Consider the following 21,825-nt stretch of genomic DNA (forward strand, 5'->3'; position numbering starts at 1 on the left):
TCCCTACCATAGCACTTTTAAATTGGTTTGGGGCCCCAACCTCTTGAGTCAGGAGCACCTTACCTTTTCATTACCAGCTGATCTCTTTATTACTTTCACAGATACTAAGTTTGTTAAAAAAAAAAAAAAAATCTGTCCAACAAACCTACCATATTTATTGCATAATAATCCTTGTCCCCCTGACAACCAATGCTGCCATACTGACTTGATACAATACCAGTCAAAAGCAAAGACACTTCTCATGGTAAATGTATAATTTCCATTAGACCTCTTTAAATATTAGAAATAGCTTATGCTTTTCTCCCCATTAGGTGTCTGAGGACCCCAGGTTGGGAACTTCTGAGGGCTAATGCTTTATGGGTGCCAATCAAGTCTCCCTAGCTCTCCCTTTTCACAGATGGGCAAACTGAGGCTGTTAGTTTTAAGGTGCATTGACATAATCAAATTGACAAAGAATCAGAGTATAAATTGGGTTGGGTTGTTTTTTTTTTTTTTAAGTCTCCCCTTTTTGGCCTCTAACTCATAGTACTAGGTTTTCTAAAATAAAATAAATAAAATAAAATAAAATAAAATAAATAAAATAGAGCTGGGAGGGGCTGCTCCTTGGCCCTGAGGGAGGCTTCTCTGCTTGCAGTGTGGACCTTTCTGTGGGATCTTGGAAAGTGCTGTACAGCAGCTGCCTGCTCCCCCCAACCCCCGGGATGGAGAGGCCTGGCCGATCCTGGTGAGAAGAAACCTAAGAGGCCATCTGGTCAGGTGGTCCCAAAGTGGACATCCCAGGATGTCGATTGTTATTTTGAGGGAAACAGCTTCTATGGTCAATTACTTTTGAGGAAGGCAGGGTGAAACAAAGGCAAACTCATTTAGTCTGTTTTTGTTTTGTTTTGTTGTTAGTTCAAAACTTCCCTGAACCTCTGAAATGCCTTTGGGCCTAATGACCTGCCAGGAAAATGAGATAGCCTATATTATTACCCAAGCTTATGGGACCTGATTTCTCTTTGTCATAGGAGACATACAATGATAAATACAGAGTCTTTGCCCTCATAAAGCTTACATTCTTGAAGGCGAGATGGACAATAAGAAAGAGAGTTGCTGAATGAAATCTTGCCATTTGCAATTACGTGGATGGAACTGGAGGGTATCATGCTAAGCGAAATAAGTCAGTTAGAGAAAGACAAACATCATATGACTTCACTCATATGAGGAATTTAAGATACAAAACAGATGAACATAAGGGAAGGGAAGCAAAAATAATATACAATCAGGAGGGGGACAAAACAGAAAAGACTTAAATACAGAGAACAGAGGGTTGCTGGAGGGGCTGTGGGTGGGGGGATGGGCTAAATGGGCAAAGGGCATTAAGGAGGGCACTTGTTGGGATGAGCACTGGGTATTGTATGTAGGGGATGAATCACTGGAATCTACTCCTGAAATCATGATTGCACTATATGCTAACTAACTTGGATGTAAACTAAATATATATAATATATATATATATATATATATAATATAATATACATATAATATATAATATATATTATTATATATTTTAATAAAGTTACTGAATAAAATAATTATTGACTATAATATCTAACCTCCACCTAGGAATAGGGATCTGACTCAGAGGGGTGAGGTATATTTCTCTGACTCCTTATCTCTACCCCACTGTGGAGTACTGTTTACCCAGTTCTATCTCCCTTATGCCCGGGAGACTCATCCTGTTCCCTGCAAGGGACAATACCACCAATCAGGGAAGATGCTTACTGACCCAGTAAACTTAAAACAAGAAGAGCCACTTCCTTTATTTGATGGCTTACAGAAGGAAGACAGTGATAAGTGGTCCTCTAAAATTAAATGGCAGAGAGAATGTTGATTGATACTCTCAGGGAGGAAAGTTATTCCTCTAAATGCTTTTTATAACATTATAATGACTCCTTTTCTGCCTATGTAAAAAGCCTGAAAATATCAAAAAGTATAAATTACCCAGGCCCCCAAACTCAGAGATGAATATTTTGATGTATTTTCTGTCTTATTTTGTATACAGATAGAGACGTACAAATGTAGATTTCACATACATGTTTTATATACTTAAAATCAAACTGTAGATTGTTTCATATCCTGCTTCTTTGCTTAACGCTATTATTACATGAGCATGTTCCTTTTTAAAAAATTTTTACTTATTTTTTGCATGAGCATATTCCTATTACACACATTTCAAAATAGGGCTTACTTCTATTGGTGCAGCCGCTCTGGAAAGCAGTGTGGAGGTTCCTCAGAAAATTAAAAATAGACCTACCCTATGACCCAGCAATAGCACTGCTAGGAATTTATCCAAGGGATACAGGAGTACTGATGCATAGGGGCACCTGTACCCCAATGTTTATAGCGGCACTCTCAACAATAGCCAAATTCTGGAAAGAGCCTAAATGTCCATCAACTGATGAATGGATAAAGAAATTGTGGTTTATATACACAATGGAATACTACGTGGCAATGAGAAAAAATGAAATATGGCCTTTTGTAGCAACATGGATGGAACTGGAGAGTGTGATGCTAAGTGAAATAAGCCATACAGAGAAAGACAGATACCATATGGTTTCACTCTTATGTGGATCCTGAGAAACATAACAGAAACCCATGGGGGAGGGGAAGGAAAAAAAAAAAAAAAAAAAGAGGTTAGAGTGGGAGAGAGCCAAAGCATAGGAGACTGTTAAAGACTGAGAACAAACTGAGGGTTGATGGGGGGTGGGAGGGAGGGCAGGGTGGGAGGGAGGGCAGGGTGGGTGATGGGTATTGAGGAGGGCACCTTTTGGGATGAGCACTGGGTGTTGTATGGAAACCAATTTGACAGTAAATTTCATATATTAAAAAATAAAAAAAAAATAAAAAAATAAAAAAAATAAAAAAAAAATAAATAAAATAAAATAAAAAAAAATAAATAAAATAAAAATAAAAATAAAAAAAAAACAACAAAACAAAATAGGGCTTACTTCTAATGGCTACATAATGCTCTACCTTTTGAAGATATCATAATTTCCATTTTAGTTGGACATTTGGGTTGTTCTAATATTTTGCTCTATAAATAATGCCAAATGAACTTCCTTTTATCAAATCTTTGTCCTCATTTTTTAGTTCCTTAACACAGATCTTAAGAAAGACAGGGGCACCTGAGTGACCCAGTTGGTTAAGCATTCAGGTTTTGATTTTGGCTCAGGTCATGATCTCATGGTTCAGGAAATCAAACGCCTGTCCGACTCTTTGCTGACAGCACAGCAAAGATTCTCTCTCTCTCTCTCCCTCTCTCTCTGCCCCTCCCCTGCTCCTGCTGTCTCTGTCTCTCTCTCAAAAGAAATAAATAAACCTTAAAAAAAAAAAAGAAAGAAAGAAAAACATTGCTTTGTCCAGAGCTGTTAGCATACTTCAGACCCCTGTTTCATAATGCCACATTGTCTTTAAAAGTGCTGTATCCCCACAAGCAGTATATGAGAAAGCTCATCTAACTGTATTCTCCCCAATGTTCAGTATTAACATTGAAACGTGTTTTGCTATTTTAAAGTGTTAAAATGATAACTTTGGGATAGTTTGTTTTCATTTCTCTGTTTTCTAATGATTTTAAACATACCATTTTATGGTTATTAACTGTTTATAGTCCCTCTTCTATAAACTGTTTATGTACTTTGCTCATTTTTCTTTTCTTTATTTTGTTTTACTTTTTTTAAGTTTATTTATTTATTTTGACCGAGAGAGTGCGTGAGCAGGGAAGGGGCAGAAAGAGAGGGGGAGAGAGAGAATCCCAAGCCGGCTCCTCACTGTCAGTGCAGAGCCCAATGTGGGGCTAGAATTCACAAACTGTGAGATCATGACCTGAGCCGAAATCAAGAGTCTGAAGCTTAACTGACTGAGCCACCCAAGGGTCCCTTTCCTCTGCTCTTTAATGTAGTGGTATCACATTGTGATTTAATTTACACTCGTCTAATGACTAATAATTTTGAGCACCTATTCACATGTTTGTTGATCATTTGAATATCCTCCTTGTGAAATACCTGTTCAAGTCTTTGGTCCATTTTAAAAATTGGTTTCTGTCTTTCCTTGATTTTAAGAAGTTCAGGTATATAGTGGCCATATATAGATATTGCAAACATCTTCTCCAAGTCTGTGGTTTGCCTTTTCAGTATCTTAAAGATGATTTTTGACAGAGATTCTTAATTTTGACAAAGTCCAATTTATCACTTCTGTCTGAAAATTAGTACTATTTGTGCCCCCCAGGGAAGATTTTCCTGACCCACACCATAAAGATATTGTCCTGTTTTCTCCTAGAAGCTTGATTGTTTTGGCTTCCATATTTTGTTCTATAATCAATCTCAAATTACTTTTTGTGAATGGTATGAGGTAGGGGTCAAGGGGTCAAGGTTTATTTCCTTTCTGATATGGATATACAATTGACCTCGCATTGATAATTGAAAAGATTATCCTCTCTTGCAATGCACTGCTGTAGAGCCTTGGTTGTACATCAGGAGACTGTGCCTGTGTGAGTCTGTTTCTGGACACTCTATTCTATTTGTCTATACTTTTACCAATACCACATCGTCTGAATTGGAGTCATTTTATTGTAAGTCTTGAGATCTACTAGCATAAGTCCTCCAGCACTGTTCTTTTTAAGAATTGTCTTAACAATTTTATATCCTTTACATGTCCATATAAACTTTAGAATCAGCTTGTCAATTGATACCAGAAAGAAAATCTGTTGTAATACAGATCAGAATGCATTGAGTACTGTTATGAGTTGAGCTGTGTCCCCTAAAATTTATACGTGGAAGTCTTAACTCTCAATACCTCAGAATGTGCCCTTGTTTGGAAATAGGACCGTTGCTAGATGTAATTAGTTAAGATGAGGTCATACCAGAGTAGGATGAGTCCCTAATCCAATATGACTATGTCCTTATACGAACAGGAGATTTGGACACAGACCCTCATGCAGTGAGAATACCATGTGAGAAGACTCAAGTTGTATTGCCACAAGCCAACTACCAGAAGCTAGAAGAGAAGCCTGAACCTAGAGCCTTCAGATGGATCATGGCCCTGCTGAGACCTTGATTTTGGACTTCGGGCTTCCAGAACTGTGAGACAATACATTTTTGTTGTGTAAGCCACCCAGTTTGGGGCACTTCATTACCACAGCCCTACTGAACTATAAAACGAATACTTAGATCAATCCTGGAGGAACTGACATCTTAACGACAGTAAGTTTTCTGATCAATGAACGTGGCGTATTCCTCCACTTATTCACATTTCTTTAATTTCTCCCGGTAACGTTTTGTAGTTTTCAATGTAAAGTCTTCCCAATGATCTTTGTCAGATTTTATTCCTAGGCATTTGATGATTGATGCTTTCGCTCATGGTATTTTTTATGAATCTCACTTTCTACCTGTTGCTAAGTGCATAGAAATACAATAGATTTTTATATATTGATTCTGTAGCCAGAAGCCTTGCTGAATTTACTTCTAAATTTTGAGAGTTTCTTTTGGATTGTTTTGTAATCATGCAATTGGCAAGTAATTTTGTCTCATTATTCATGCTTTCTTTTCTTTTTCTAGCTGTATTGCACCAGATAGGGATTCCATTACAACACTGAAGAGGAGTGCTGGTACTAGATGTCCTTTCCTTGTTCCCAAACTCAGGAGAAGTGTTCAACATTTTGCTACTGAGTATCATCCTGGTTATATATTTTTTGTACATGCCCTTTATTAGATGAAGAAAGTTTAGGATCTGTTTTTATACTATGTGCATAAATATACTGTGTGTATACCATGTACATATACAACATACATACTATATATATATATATATATATATATATATATATATACATACTATATTCATTCTGTTACATTGCTCTGTTTATTTTGGCATCAGTCCATCTCTATATTAATTATTATAAACTTACAGTACAATTTTGTATTTTGTAGAGTAAGCCTCCTCTCATTTCTTTTTTTTCTTTCCTTCTCTTTCTTGTATACATTTTTTTCTCTTAAATATTCTTGCCTATATATGGACTCTTGGCTGAAATTATATTTAACTCTTTAGATACAAGGAAAATTTTCATCTTCATAATATACAATAAGTATCAGGAACATGGAGTAAATATTTCTCCATTTACCCAGGTCTTCTTTCACATAAATGGTAAAGAGGGTTTTTTTTCATATATAGATTCTATATTTGTAAAAAATTATGTTGTATGTACATTATATATATTTTAAATTATGGCATGTGTTGTATGCACATTATATATATGCTACATATTACATACATTATATATATTATATGGTGTGTGTGTATACACGTGTATATATACATATATATGCATATATATATATATAATGTACAATGTAAACATCCATATATTCACCACCCAACTCCAAAAAGCATTACCTCTGCCTTTGAAACCCTTCATACCCTTCTCTCCAATTGTCATCTGACATTTTTTTCCCACACTGAGGCCATTATATTATCTGTTTTAATAATTCTCTTGCTTTCCACTAGTTTGACCGCCTATGTAGGATATGTGTCTCTAAAGAATTTTCTGCTTAATGCCATCTGTTTCTTTTTTGACTTGTTTGCTCAACAACCTGTAAGAATCAGCCACGTTGTTCTATGTAGCTATCATGTGTTCATTTTTATTGATATCTCATATTCCATTTTACAAATATGCTAAAATTATCTTTTCTACTATTGATAAACATTTGGATGGTCTTCAGATGTTTTGTACTGTGAACAATGTTGCCATTAACTTTCTTGTAAATGTCTTTTGGCATAAAAGTTATTTCTAAATGGGCTATTACTTTTCCAGATTATACTAATATATTCCTTCATCATCTCTCATATGTCTTAAGCAAATTATTAATAGATTTCTGAGCACTTTTCTGTCTTTTCTCAAGATGAAAAACTGTCACAAACATGACTTCAGGGCTGAGTTCATCCTCCAATATCTTTCTCCCTGAATCTGCTTTCATTTGTAGATGAGAAAATTGACTCAGCCAAGATGATAGTGATTATTGACAGATAAGATAAAGCCAGGTGCCCTCTCCTCATATTGATGCCCCCACCACAGAGCAGGCCATGGTAGAGTAGGAGGGAGAGTATTAAAATATTTTCCTAATCCTAGTCATTTCCCTGTGATTAGGATTATGAAATGAAAAGCTGCTGTTTGGACTTGGGCATAGGAACAGATGCCTAGCAGAGTCAGGGCAGATGTGGGGTGAGTGGGCATCAAAGGCAGTGATGTCCAAAGTCTTTATCTTCAGGGAAGGTCCCTGTCCTGCCCCAGTGGGCTCCCTGCTGGGGGGAGTGGTTCAGACTAACTGAGGCCAGGTAAGAACCACGCTTCTGTTCTCCCTGGGACTTGGTCCATTTAGGCAGGTGTGGCATAGGAGAGCATGGCATGGTATGTGTTCCCGCACGTGTGTGTGTGTGTGTGTGTGTGTGTGTGTTGGAGTGTGCAGAGAGGCATGACAAGGTAGTTGCTCTCTGGAGGGCCCAGATGTCACGTTGCCTGACCGTATGTATTTCTGGGATCCTCTCCCACCCTGTTTGTGCTTCCCTCTCATGATCTGCTCTCTCTCCTCCCCCATCCATTTCTTCTTCTGGGAGCTATTTTATCTCCAAATTTCCAGGCTCACTCAGAATTGGAGTCCCATAACACTGCCGGCGACAAACGGCTGTTTGGAAAAGAGGGAGGAAGGGCAGAGGCAAGTAGGCCTGGACATCAGGTGAAAATCAGAGTTGGCCAGGAAGTCTGGGTGCTGGTCCTGGCCCTGCCAGTGACCTACTTTCTCACAGACCCTGGGGCAGGACGGGCCAAGTCAAGAGAATGAACCAAATCCTTTGGAAGGTGACCTTGATCCTTTGAACAAGCAGCGCCCCTCTTTTCCTGTCAGGCATCCTTACCTGACAAGGATTTTTTTTCCTTCTTTTAACTGCCTGGCATTTAGTCAATACCTTTTATGTGGCAGGCACGTTTCAGGGGCCAGGGACACAGATCCAGATCAGGAAGTGCTCTGTGAAGTGCCAGTGTGACAAATGGTCTGGAAGCAGCGGGCCCAGGGCGCTGTAACCCAGGTTAGGAGGACTGTGGCAGGCACTGGGGAAGGCTTTCCTGAGAAGGTGCCATGTGAGCTGTGTGGGAGTTCCAGGAAGAGACAGTCAAGTTGGCACGTATGTGGAGGGAAGCAGGTGGTTCAGGCTGGAGGAAAGGCTGGGCAAAGGCAAGAAAACATGACCCAGCATGCCTGTGGGGGGGCTGGGGGGTGCTGGAAGTAGTTCCGTGTGGCAGGCGTGCAGGATGGGCTGTCGGGCCGTGAGCTCACACCGGATGCCCACAGGGCCATACGAAGGGGTTTGAGTTTGCACACAGGGCCCGTGCTTCTCCAAACTGACTGAGCCTGAAAAGCACTCAGGAAGCCTATTAGGAGACAGACCCCTGGGCCTTACTCCAGCCTACAGAATCAGAACCTCCACGAGTCAGACCTCGGAATCAACCCTTCGCCGTGTCTCAGAAGAGTCCGCACAGGCCCAAGGAAGTGGTGGGGGAGTTCTAAGCAGGGGAGAGGCAGGCACAAGGGAGACAACTCTCAGTGCTCTCCTGGGCCTCTGCTGGAAAGAAAAGTCCCTGGGGCTATGAACAGCATCCCCAGAAGCTTCTGCCAGGGTCCGTTGCCTGTGTGTTGAGACCAGGTGTCTCATGACTGAGACAGGGGCAGGCACAGAATTGGGGTTTCTGGTTGGACAAGTTCCTTCAGGTAGTACAGTAGAGGGACGGGAGAGGTGTCCCTCCCACCCCATTCCCACTCCACTCATCCCTAACGGTGTCACCTTATAGGACCATCTCTCACCCATCCCTTCATCCTACATGAAACCCGATTTCCACATCCTATACGGCTCCTTATTCAAGCTGCGTGTTCAGAACGTGTTGGGGGAAGGTGAGGAGGAGGACTGAGGCCATGTTTTCACCCAGGCTAAGGGGAAGGAGGCTTCTTGGGATGGTGGGTTTCCTTAGTTGTTCAAAGCGGTTCCCTAGTTGTACGAGCCCTAGGAAGAAGGCTATGTGATGGCTTCGTACCTCCTAGTGTGATTGTGTCCCTCCTCCTAGACTTCTCTCCAGAAAATGGTAATGATGGATTCTGATACACAGGACGTAAATTAGTTCTCCAGTCCAGAAACGTGCTGTGCTCAAGGTAGCCCACCTCCTAGGGGTTCCCACGACACAGAACAGCACCCAAGCTCCTCAACCGGACCCCAGAGGAGTCACCCCTGCTTTGCAGCTTCAGCCCTGCCCTTGCCTTTTCCAGTGTAACTTTTGCACTTTAGAACAGTGAAACCAGGCAGTTTCACACCTGGATGCCTGTGGTTGTGCTAATCTCTCTGACAGAAATGGCTCTCCCACCCCTCCCCCTCTGTCTGGCTAACTCCAAGACCCACTCTCTGCGATACCCCTCCCACCCAACACACACCTCAGACTTGCTGTTCCTGGGAGCAGACCTATACCTCCACCCTGTGCTACCCTGCCTGGGGAGCACTCACATGGAAGTTTTATTTCCCTTCCCCTGCCCCAACTTGACCAGAAATTCCTCAAGGACAGGGCTTATGGTATTACATTGTGTCTTTTCAGTGCCTGGCACGTAGTAGAAACTCAACAGATATTTGCTGAACCAGACAGAATCCAGATGAATGAGAAGCGCTCTCAGACATGTGAATGCCGTGATAATTTAATAGCTTCTGAGGATTTGCCTGTTGGTATTTTTAGATGGCTTTTAAAACCTCTATAGAGATGTGACACCCATTCCCCCTACATTAAGTGTAAAGTAACAAACGTAATGAGTCAACTGAAGGTGATTATTTGCATCTCAAAAGGTGGGGGGGAGCAGGTTTCCTTTAAACATTAAGCTTTTGCTGGAACTTTCAGAAACTTGCCTTACAGATCATTAACTTCTGGGGGTGGGGAGCAGGAGTCCTAAAGTTACCCTTAAGAGTCTGAGCTCTGAGAGCCTCTGGAAGAAGGGAGCCATACAGGACTGGATTCAGATTCTGACTACATTAGCTGTGGGTCCTCAGGCAAGTCGTGTAACCTGTCTGTACCCCAATTTCCTTATCCCTAAAGTGGAGATGTACTATACTGACGTTGTGATTGTTGTAAAGACCTAAAGGATCCTATATTGAGTATTTAGCTCATAGAAATTCCCCAATAACCGTAACAGTACTGTTGTTAGCCTTGACACCACACATGGAAGAGAGGCTTGTAAGGTTTATGGGACTTTACCCCGGATCTCAGGAATAAGGATGGCAGAAGGTATCCAGACAGGGAGGGCCAGACTGTGCGGCGGCGTAATTTTGCTCTTACAGCACTTCACAAGTTTTTGATTCTTTAAATCCTTCCATGCTGAATGTGCACAAGCAGAAGGCTGGCGACAGCGCTGGGCAGTGTGGTTGAGGGCAGGGTCTCGGACTCTAGAGAGCCTACCGCTCACTAGCTCTGTGACCCTGGCGAGATCACCTCACTCAGTTTCCTAATCTGTAGAAAGGATGCTCTGTACACCCTCCATAGACGGCACATAACCGTATTATGAAGTGACCAGGATTAATCAACAGCACAAAGTGCCCTGTTGGAGGAACTGATTGCTCTGGGAATAATGGAGAGAGAGGGGATGCAAGAGCTTTGGTCCCAGGCTTTGGACACCTGACAGGAGAGAGCTGTTTGAGCTTGCGTGTGTTCTGTAACACAAAGGGTTTGCCCTAGATAATCCCTTGGGTTCCTAAAGTAGCCCAAGGCCAATCTAGCACAGTTCCCCAAACGGCTGCTCTCAGGCCTGGGGGGTTGTGCCCGGATGCCCCCACCTGCTGCAGGATAAGTCCTGCTCACTCCAGAGCCAGGCCTCCTCTGGAAACCATCCTCCCCCCCCCCCCCCCGCCCCCGCCCCATTGTGTGGTCCTCATCGTGCCCGTGCCTGTCATCTGGATGGTGATGGTAGTGAGCAAGGTACAAACAGGAGAGCAAACCATTTTGAGTGAGAAGCTTATCATCTGAAGCAAAGATGGATGAGCACTTTGCCTTTGTAGAGATTTCTGGAATCTCCTGGGTCCTAACTCTTTTGCTGTTTCCCGTCCTTTGTGTAGAAATGTTTGGTAACAGGTGAGATTCTGTTACCTCCCTCTGGGTGGAAAGAGAAAGAAAGTCCCGTTGGTTTGGGTCACAGCTGCAGGTAAAGCCCTTGGCTGCTACTTGCTCCCGGGTGTGGAAGAAGCGACCCGGTCTCTTCAAGAGTCCCCAGGACTCTGAGAACCGATCCCTATCCCAGGGGCTGGCAACGCAGGGACCAGGCTCTCCCCCTGACCCGGCAGGATGAGGGAGCCCGCCTCCACTCCGGGTACCCGCGAGCGTCTGGAAAGGGCACCTCGGGGAGGGCGGACCGAGACCTCGGGAAAAGTTGTCTAAACAAAGGGCATTCCTTAGCTTCCCCCGGGACAGCCGAGCCTGCTCCCCAAGCCCAGGGTGTGGAGTTGCACGCTTCCCCGGGAAGCCGGGGAGGAACGCGGGGTCTTCCTGGCCCTCGCCCGCGTGGAGCCGCGTCCCCCGCTGCGCACGCCCCGAAGCCTGGCCCGGCCCCGCGCCAAGGAGTCGGTCCCCCGGCGCCCGGGCCCCGCTCGTCCTCCCGCCCTTGGGACGCCCCGCCGCCGCCGCCGCGAGAAGGAGGCGAGCGGAGGGCGGCGGAGGCCTGGGTGGGGGCCCGGTCCCGCTCCTCCAGCCCCTTCCGCCGCCCCGCCTTTCTGCCCTCCGCGCTCCCTCTCTCCGCTCCCGGCCCGGGGCGCGCCCGGCTCGGCCTCTCTCCGCGCGGGCAGAGCCGGGACCTGGCAGCCCATGCCGCTTCCTTCCAGCCCGGGCCGCGCCCGCTTGGCCCTCGGACCCCGCAGGCAGGCGGCGGCCCGCACCCCACACCGCACGGCGGGGCCGGAGGGCGGAGGGCCGGAGCAGGGCCGCGCCGCGGGATGGAGGGGGTGCCGGAGGCGGCGGCGGCCCAGCCGGCGGGCGGCGGCCCCCAGTGAGTACGAGGGAGCGAGGCGCCGGGCTGGCCGGGGCGGAGGGGTGGGGGAGGGTGGGGGAGGGTGGGGGGGGGTGCGAGCAGGGGCGCGGGGGAGGGCGCGGAGAGTCCTTCCCGCTTCAGCCTGTGGGAGCGAGAGCCGGCGCCTCCCCGGAAGGCTGCCCGCGCCCCGGGGAGCCCCCGTTGGAGGAGACGGGTTCTCCGGGGACGCAGTGCCAGAGGCTCCCCGTCGCAAGTGCTTTTCCCCTGGCTGGGATTGCCCCGAACCCCCTGTTTTCTGAACTGAACTTTACAAGAGAGGATTCGGCGGCCGGGCTGCAGGAGAAAGTTGGTAACTTCTAGATCAACCGGTGGAGGAAATGATCTCGCCCGCCTGACGATACCCCTTGCGCTTCCCCGGCGTAAGGCTGATGTGACATTTGCACTGTGTCCTTTGCTTTATGAAGTGTGTACATTCCTGCAACATGTTTAAGTCGATTGGTCGTAAACGACTATTTCGGGGAATTCTGTGAACTTTTTAGTCAATATATGAAGTGAAAAATTAACTCCTAATTTGTAACTTCAGTAAATATGGATTTTTCTACACAAGCCGTTTACTTCAAGTGAGACGTATATAAACGTATGGCGTTTCAGAGCATTTTCTCAGAGAGCGGGTGGATATTAACACGTCGTGGCACGTATGTGTGCACTGAACCACTTGGTGAATAAAATCCCGTGCTCATTTTCATTCCCTGTGAAGACTGTGACATCAACCATGCCACCAAGGAGTGTTGTGATTCTGGCAAGTCACTTAACCCCTCCAGTCTGGATATTCTCCTCTACAGAATGAGGGGGGTGGGGGGTAAGTGATCACTTGATCACTGAGTGCTTTGAAAAAGCCCTGGCCTTGGAAGGAGAAGTTTTGCGTTGCAAACCCGGCCTCCGCCTGCGTGACCGAATCTCTGTGTGCCTCAGTTTCCCTGTCTGTGAAAATGAGGAAGGTAATCCCATCCTGGCAGAGTGTGTGAGGGTTATTTGAGAGTGTCTGAAAGCCCTTGCAGGCCTGCCTGGTACACAGCACATGTGGACAGGAGTCGGCGACTAATCATGGCCACCCTCTGAGCGCAGCCCCATGCTGCAGTCCTGTGGCTTGTACACAGGTGGGCACCTTGAACCAGAGAGTCAGATCCTCTGGGGTATCTTCCTGAAGCCCCTCATCTGCACTGGCTTCCCTTAAAAAGGGAAGAGCGTGTCTGCTATTGGCAGAGGTTGACATCCTCTGTGGTCACTTGTCAGCAAAGCAAGAGGCCAGGGATTGGGAAATCTGGCCCCTGTTTTCACTCCGGTCCACAGTTGGCTGTTGTTTGAAGCTTCATTGTGCTCCATCTGTAAAATGGGGGTAGAAAAACTAGAACGCTCCTCAGACTTGGAAGAAAAAACTCAATAGTAACTTGTTTGTCCCATCCAATGATTTATACTTTTCAAAGCTCTGTCCCCACGTTTTTCTCATCTGGACAGGGCTCAAAACCAAGGCACTCTGGGGACCCAGGAGGGTGTTGGAGCTACTAGCCATATGCTGAGTTTCAGGAGCTTTGTCTGTTTTCTTTTCCAGAGGGACCAAAACAGGGAGCGGAACAGCCAGCTCCATGGAGATGACCTCAGGTGTGGAGAGAAGCGGCCCTGAGCCACGGCTGGATAATGGACACCTCCCAGGACCCTGGTCCTGCTCTCTGGAAGACAGAACACCCAACCTGATGGTCCCCCAGCACCCCGGTGCACTGGGTATACACCGCCAAGGTCCCTCTGTGCTGGAGTCCAAGGTGAGGGCCTTGAAGGAAAAGATGACAGCAGGCAAACAGGGGGTGAGCCCCTGCCTCACTTCTCAGGAGAGGCCATCTAAGAAATCCAAATGCAGGCGGGTGAGGGTGGGTGGAGCTGGGACTCTGTCAGAGGGGTCTTCCTTGCTGGATGCTGAGGTGGTCCTCCCTGCTCAGAACCTGACTGATGCACAGATGGACAGTGTTGTCAACAAGAGTGAACCTGCCAGGAAGGAGGTTCCCAGACCGCCCAGGCCGCCTTCTCCTGGGCTTGAGTGCTGGAACGGGAAGAGCCCATGGCCTCCAGAAGCAGTGTGCGCATTGCCGGACAATGAGAGGAGCCTGATGCCAGGGCCTGGCTCTTTGCCAGAGAGCCCTATCCACAGAGTCACTCTGGGCCGGCCTGGGGGCCCTGGTCCTTGTAACAAAATCACCCACGTGCCCCACCTGAGAAAAGGAAGGTCATATGCCCTTCAGGATGGTCTAGTTACAGGTGGAGACCTGGACAGCTTGTCTCTGACCTCCGAGGAAGACTTTGTCCCCAGGCCAGCCCTGTTCGGGGGGCTCTGGCGAGCTGGAGACCTGGGGGCTCTGGGCACTGGGGGCAGTGCCTTGTCCCTGTCTGACCGGGTGGAGAGGAACCGCCTTCTGCTGCAGGAGATGCTCAGTGTTGGGGGGCAAGGCCCCACCAAGGTGGAAATCTCAGCCTGGACTCCATCCCGGGACAGAGGTATACCAGGTGAGGCTCACTCTGTAGGTCTGGGTGGTGGGGGCAGAAGGAGGGAGTCCAGGAGGGGACAAGGGGGAAGAGGGCACCTGCGGAGGGGTGGGGCGGGAAGGGGAGAAGAACACAGCTGCCTGTCACCTAATTCATCAAGAAGTCCTTTTATTCTGGCTCTGACATAGATTCTCTACCTGTCTGCTGAAGACCCCATGACCTCCAGACCAACTGGAGGCCACCCTCTGCTTGGCATGGAGGCTACCATGATTTCTTCCCTTTCGTTCTCTCTTGTGGTCCTTCTGGAGTGGGATTTTGCACCTCCCTCCGCTGACTTGCCCTCAGCTCCCAGGGGACCTCTTTGCCTCCTGGGGGAAACCCTACCCACAAACAGGTCAGGTGTTCTATTAGGTGGGCCGTACTCGGGCAGTGGGATGTGAAGTGTTCAGGTCCGAGAGCGCCTTCTTTCACGTCCTTCCTCCCACCCCAAAGTCCACTCCTCACCCCACGCCTGACAGGACCCACACGGTCCCCTGGGCCCATGGCAGTGCCTGCCAGCTGTCACCGTGACAGGCCGTGCCTCCACTTCTTAGGCTGAGACACAGAGTAGAGTTGAATTTATCTGGGGAGCAAACTGCTTGTGAAGAAGACTGTCTTCTCCATGTTCATTGAGTGGCCCCTGAGAGCCCAGTTTCTGGCACTGCCCTGATCTCTGCTTCTGTTCTGCCTCCTAGAACGACCACCCGGGGACGTGGACTGGGACTCAGGCATCTCCCTGCAGGACTCAGACCAGAACAGGTAAGAGCCCAGGGTGTGCACCTCCTCTCCTGGCCTCCTTGCTGTGGTCCCCTCGCTTACCCAGCACCGGGAGAGTGGGAGACCTCGAGAAAGCAAGAGGCAGGCAGATCCCACACCAGCAGACCAGTGCACAGTGGGCCGCTGGGGATCCTCCTATGTGAGACCCCACAGAATGTGCCAGTCACCCCCAGCGCCCACTGGTGCCTGGCTGCCGCTTGAGCAAAACTGCAGGGTGCAGGGCACAGTGCCATGAGTCTGCCTCCCTGGGAGTCACATCCCCTGTTCTGGGCTCTGTCTCTTTATCTTTAAAGTGGCCCAAATAGTATCTGTCTGGTTGACTTCCCAGGACTGTCGTGAGGCTAAAATGAGAGAAGAGTTTTGAAAATCCTTAGGGAGGGTACACAAATGCAGAGCTTTCACCCCACGGTCCCTTTCCCATCCGGGGGGGTGCTGGCTCCTGTAAAGGATTTCACCTCCTCCAGTCTCTCCTGTGACATCCCACAGACTTTGCTCCAGCCCCTCCACCAGTGTCTCGGGGACCTGGCACACCAGGGTGGTTGGAGCAGTGGGGCCACTTTCTGACATGGGTAGTGTCCTGACCCAGCAGAACGTGCGCTCGGTTGGGGTGAGCGGCTCTCTCCGGCACCCACTCAGAGGTTGGCCTTGGCCTCAGTCTTTGCCGAGCTCCTGGCTCCGGAACGCCAGGCGCCGGAGAGGCTCCATTTCTCCGGCTGTGCAGTGACGTCACTTGTTGAGGGTCTCATGGTTTCTGTGGAGGTCAGAGATCGGAATTGTTACTTCTTCATCACCAGGCCATTCCATGCATAAATTCCACTTCATCTGACCTGCCCTCCAGAAAACGTGGAGGGGCCCCCCTTGGCCCTGCTTTTACAAATTGAGGACTCCCCAGATTCAGGCGACCCAGCTCCTGCTTGGCTACTGGCCTTTGCAGTGGCCTTGGCCAAGGGCCTGGTGGACAGGGGGCTGTCTGGCTCCTTCGTCCCTCACTATCTATGACTTGGAATCATAGTTGACTCCGCTCTGCTAGAGTTCTCTTCTTCCGCCTCCACGGCCACTGTCTTCTGCCTCTCATCAGGTCTCCCTGTAGCCCGGCCACGGCATGGAGGGTTGTGACGCAGAAAGGACTGTGGTCCTCAGCGACACCCTGTCCTCCTCCCTCTCCCTCCTACTTCCTCGGAGAGCCCGCAGAGAAGGCAGCTGAGGCAGGCAAAGATGGTGTGTCCTCTTCCTGTGGCTGCTTCTGCCCCCCACCCCTCACACCCTTTCTTCCGGGGCTGGGAGAGAAGCCCAGCTGCAAGGTGCTGCCACTGGGGGCTTTGTCCGGACCTCTCTCTTGAAGGGAGAAGCCAAAGCTCCCAACTTGCATGTTGGATAATAAGTGATGAAAATACCTGTTTTAAAGGAGGAGAACCTCAACCATAGCAAAGGAAGGTATTCTCCCGCCAGCACCGTGAGGAGATGGCATTTGTGTATAATCCTCAGGATGGCGATTTCTAGACTGTGGTTTAAACTGCCAGGACACCTGCAGCATTTTAGGGTTCAGGTCGAGTGTATGTGTGTAGGTGCAGGATACGTGGATGTGTGCATATATGTGTACTGTGTGATATGTAGGTATCTGCTGGGCGGGTATGGGTGTGTGGAGAGAAGTTGTGTGAGTGAGCTTTCAGACTGTGCCCAGCATATATCTGGGCATAGAGTTGGCATGGGGAAAACTCCATCCTCTGGTTTGTTTGGAAGGTCAGAGTGCCCCACTGACCTCTATTGGCAATCTACAGTCAGGCCCCTGCTGAGTAGACCCCCACGCTGAAGGGCCAGGGAACGTGTCTAGTTCAAGGATGAGAGAAAGGTCGGCCATGTGTTGAGGCCCCCTCGGACAGGGCTCCTCATTTGATTCTATTACTGAGTCTCATGGCAGATATGAAGGTGGTCCCTAAGACACGGCAGGCTCCATCTGTCCCCTGATGGGGGTGGATTTACTGATGCCATTTCTGTATAGCTAACCTCCCCAAGAGACTTCCGAAGTAAGGCATACTACTTTCTGCTCTGCAGTCCAGGAGCACCACATGGGACCGGTGTCCTGGGGATTTCGCGTCTGTACTGAGAGGCTTAGGGCCCTGGGCAGTGGGGTGTTCTGAAGCTATGGCCGGACATCAAGATGGCCATCCTTAAGGGGTCAGGACGTGCTCGGGCAGTGAGTCCTCTCCTCTGAGGGTTGGAGGGATAAATGGTCCTGCTTCACACTCAGGTTAGCATCAGTGCCGTTCAGTATTGCATCAAGTAACCATTTGATGGAATTAACCCAAAGTGTATTTAATTATAAAATACACATTAATCCAATGTGTATTTGATTATAATTGTCTACAATTGTTACTGCTTTGCAAGGTGATAAGACAAGAAGCTCACGAAATGATGGTTACTGCAGAGCCTAAGACAGTCGTCACTGTATGATGGTCGGGGGTGGGGGTGTGTGGCCAGCCTGTTGAGGGGGGTGGTCACGGGGAGAGTTGGCCTTGGAGGTGAGGTACCTGTGATGCCGCGGGAACGTCAGAAGTGTGCTGGGACCCTGCATGCTGAGGGCCAAATGCTGACCTCCATCCCCTGACCCCAGTGTTGCCCCCTCTACTGAGGGGCAAGAGAAGGTCCTGTCCTAGAGAGCTGGAACATGCCAGTGGCCAGTCCTTCCCTCCAGAGGACCATGCGAGGGAGGAGGACAAGGTGTTGTTGAGGACCACAGCTCTTGTTGTGTGCCAGGGCCTGTGCTAAGTGCTCACCACATTCTCACTTTATCCTCATAACTAGCTATATGGATTGTTCCTGTTTCGCTCACAAAGAGGCCCCTCTGGGGAGAGATTAAATGACTTGCCCAGGGTCATACAGCTATGAAGTATGGGAATGCAGAGCTGCTTGGTGCCAAAACCTGCGCTCTAACCCTCTTCCCACACTGCCACAGCTGTCCTCTCTGCGCCCTGCAGGCCACTCCTTGAGTGGGGGTCTTCTGCCTCCTCCAGCGCTGGCCAGGTGTTCTCAGGGATAGGCAAAGAAGGGGAGGTGACGGGCTCCACAGGCCATTCTTGTTTCTTCCAAGCCACTGTTGAGATGATTTGGGAAGTGGGAATTTGGGGAGAGGAGGGGGGCAGTAAGCACTTCAGAGAGGGCAAACGGGGGCCAGTGCTGTCAGCCACCTGTTCATGGGCCAACTGGGAACTGGGCTCGTCAGAGACAGGAGTGGGGAGGACAGTGAAGCGTGTGTTCTGCCCAGGCCTGGCCCTGCCCTCTTCCATTCTTCGCAGCCCGCGAGCATCCCATTCCCACAACGTAAAATAGCCAGGACCAGCTCAGCCTTTTCCCTATCTTGAGGCTCGGAGAGAGCAGATCAGGATTACAGATTGCCTTAGGATCTCAAGTGAAGCGTGGGATCCCAGCGTGTGCAAAACCTGTGTGAAGCCAGAGGTGCCAGGGTGCCAGGGCGCCCTCTTGAGGCTGCTCCGGCTCAAATCAGGACCTTCCGTGTGCGCGATCAGTGCCCCAGGTCCTCAAGTGTGTCTGCAGGGCTTTAATTACCACTCTGCTGGGAGGGGGAAATGGAGAGGAGAGGGTCTCTGGGGCTGTGTTTTATTTGTGCTCTGACAATGAAGGAAACTCAGAGGATTCCCTAGGCTGTTGATTCCCACTCCCCACCCCAACCCCATCCCTGTGGTAGAATAGTGCCCACTTCAGAAGCTGAGGCTCAGGGGAAGCCCAGTCTCCAGTTCCCACGCCTCTTCATGAAAAGAGAGGGCAGAGTGCCAGCCTGCAGCAGCTCACACTCTGGTGGGTCCCAGTGTTCAGGCCCCTGTTGGGATTGCTAGAGGTCAAAACTCCCCGCCCAAAGCAGTTTGTGAGACTCCAGTTTAAAGTGAGGCAGGCAGGGAGCCCCCGAGAATTTCAGAGGCCTTGCCTGTGGCTCTAGTGGTCAGACCCACGGCTGCGAGAATATTGCCAGCTTTTTAGAAGTTAATGTATTCACTAGCACTTTTGGAGAGTCTCCTGTGAACCGACCCCCGTGTATAGTTTCAGAGGGAATTGCCCGTTGTTGTGCTCACTGCCTTCTCTGCCTGCCTCAGCTTTGGCCATAGATGTTGCTGGTGGGTCTCCTCCTGGTGCTCCTTGGGGGCAAATACTGTGCCGGTCTTATCTCCGGGACCCGGTACCGGCCAAGTAGCTGCACAGAACAGGCTTCTTGGCAGAAGCACATATGCATGAGTGTAGGTGGGCTTGATAGGATCTGGATGGAAACAGGAGAGGACACTCCCGGTGGGTAGGACCTACAGGAATGCGTGGGAGAAGGGTGAGGTGGAATGCATGGGTACTATCGGGATACAGGGTGGGGAAGCTGGCTCTCCATAAATGGAGAGCTTTGGAATTTAGACTTTAAGTAGGGCAGTAAAAAACGAGAGACGTTAACCATCTTCCTCCTGCCACACCCACTCCCTCTGTGGTAAGACCACAGTGTCTTCTGACAGTGCGGGACCGTTGCTGTCCCCTGTGGCCTGGTGCCCATGCTACAGAGCTGGTGAGAGAGTTTGAGATCACTCTGGCTTACCGGTCCAGTTCTGGATCTTCTGGGCCCCTAGGATTAGGAGGTACGTGAAGAGTCCTGGGGGTGAGCATGGGAGAAGAGCCACTCTTGCACATCCCCAGGATGCTCAGGGCTATAGGTGTACCTGAGGACACCCCAGAGCAAGGGGTTAATGAAAGCTGGCAGAGCCAGCCTGTCCTGCATATCCCCAGCCACCCACCATCCTGCCTACCCAGATATACAGACACGGGGGCACCTGGGTGGCTCAGTTGGTTAAGTGCCTGACTTTGGCTCAAGTCATGATCTCGTGGTTTGTGGGTTCGAGCCCTATGTTGGGCTCCATGCTGACAGCTCAGAGCTTGAAGCCTGCTTTGGATTCTGCGTCTCCCTCTGCTCCTCTCCCATTCATACTTTGTCGGTCTGTCTGTCTCTTTCAATATTAAATAAAGATTAAAAAAATTAAAAAATAAAAGATATACAGACACGAAGGAAAACTGGACGAAAGCCCCCTTAACAATCTCAAGCCTACCAAGAATAAAACTAAAAAGAAAAATTAAACCACCCACCAGTGTTTTCAAATGCTTACTGTGCTCCCGCTCACCTAGTGCTCTTAAGTCCTGGGTGGAGAAGGAAGGACACTAACACTGAAACCCTAATGCACAGCGAGTGCCACCTGGAGCTTTCTGCCAGGCCATTACCTCACATACACGCCACACATTCTCATTATGGTCCCAATCTTTGTGAAAACAGAGGCTGTAGAAAATTACTTTACCCTAGACCGTCTGTGGGGGGTGGTCTGAAATTCAACAAGAGGAAACCCTCCTTCCTGGCCTCCAGAGTTGAGCCGGCCACTCTTCCCACTATGTGGGTGTGTTTCGGACACCTGCCTCCACACACTGAGGCCAGGCGGTGCTGACCAGAAGGGCAGCCCCATAGGGAGTTTGTTAGCCTTCTTCAAGAAGCCTTCAAGAAGAGTGGCAAAGCCAGCCACTCTACTATCCCCGGATAAGAAGTTGGCATCTTAAGAAAGCTCTGGGAGCCTCCACCCAGATCCTTTCAAAGGTGTTAAGCGAGGCAGGTGTATCCTACAGCAGCCATTCTGAAGGAGCCCGCTCCTCTTCCCTGTTGAGAAGAGAATAAGCACCTGTTTATTATTATCAGCAGCTTCCCTCTGCTACCAGTCTCCTCTGGCTCCCATTCTATGGAAGGTGCCTCTTCTGTGAAGCCCTGTCAGAGGCTGTCTGGAGCAAAACCACCAAGGCTTCTCTAGCCTCAAGATGGCTTCCCTTCCAAACATACCTTCCCCTTGCAGACCATGACAAGGTGAGCTCTTCGGCAGGGATTCCAGTTCATGTTTAGGGATTCCATCCTTTGTGCATAAGGGGGCGAGAGTAACTTAAAATAATACTACTAATAATCACAGCAGTGGTAATAGTGATTGCTGGCCTTGGTTGACTCTTACCCAGTGCCCAACTCTCTGATAAGCTCTTTTAAGGAGCTCAAGCTCACTTATCAGCTGAGCCCTTAGTTAGCAGATGAGGAAACTGAGGCTTAACCCCAAAGTAACCTGCCAGGGTGACATGGCTCGTGAGGGGACAGCCCAGAATGAGAACCTGGTTAGGCTGCCCCAGAACCAGGCTTTAACCAGAACTGTGGCTGCAGCCTGTCAGTGTCCTTCAGCCATGGGAAGAAGGTGGCTGTGATCGTGCACCCAGGGTACCATCCTGCCCTCATGGCACATGCAGCCAGGAATCAGTTTCAGGCCCATCTTTTCTCTTCCCCTCCCTTGGGAAACTACACGGTATAACAGCAGGAGAGCTCAATCCTTGGTCATCTAGAGGCTTT

At 48.8% G+C, this 21,825-nt stretch overlaps 1 protein-coding gene across 2 annotated transcripts in view; it reads left to right on the forward strand.

The window, feature by feature from the left end:
* Positions 1–11,633: 11,633 nt before the first annotated feature.
* KIAA1614 (KIAA1614 ortholog) overlaps positions 11,634–21,825 on the forward strand; it is a 42,057-nt gene continuing 31,865 nt past the window's right edge. The window contains exons 1-3 of one of the 2 annotated variants that reach the window (XM_019428044.2): positions 11,634–12,089; positions 13,681–14,624; positions 15,338–15,401. In XM_019428044.2, the coding sequence (XP_019283589.2) occupies positions 12,037–12,089; positions 13,681–14,624; positions 15,338–15,401 (1,061 nt within the window). In that variant the 5' untranslated portion in view covers positions 11,634–12,036. The remainder of the gene's footprint in view (positions 12,090–13,680; positions 14,625–15,337; positions 15,402–21,825) is intronic. The other variant, XM_019428042.2, reaches the window with a different exon arrangement.

The sequence above is a fragment of the Panthera pardus genome, unplaced genomic scaffold, assembly GCF_024362965.1.
Source record: "Panthera pardus isolate Hobbes unplaced genomic scaffold, ASM2436296v1 HiC_scaffold_21, whole genome shotgun sequence".
Classification (NCBI taxonomy): Eukaryota; Metazoa; Chordata; class Mammalia; order Carnivora; family Felidae; genus Panthera; species Panthera pardus.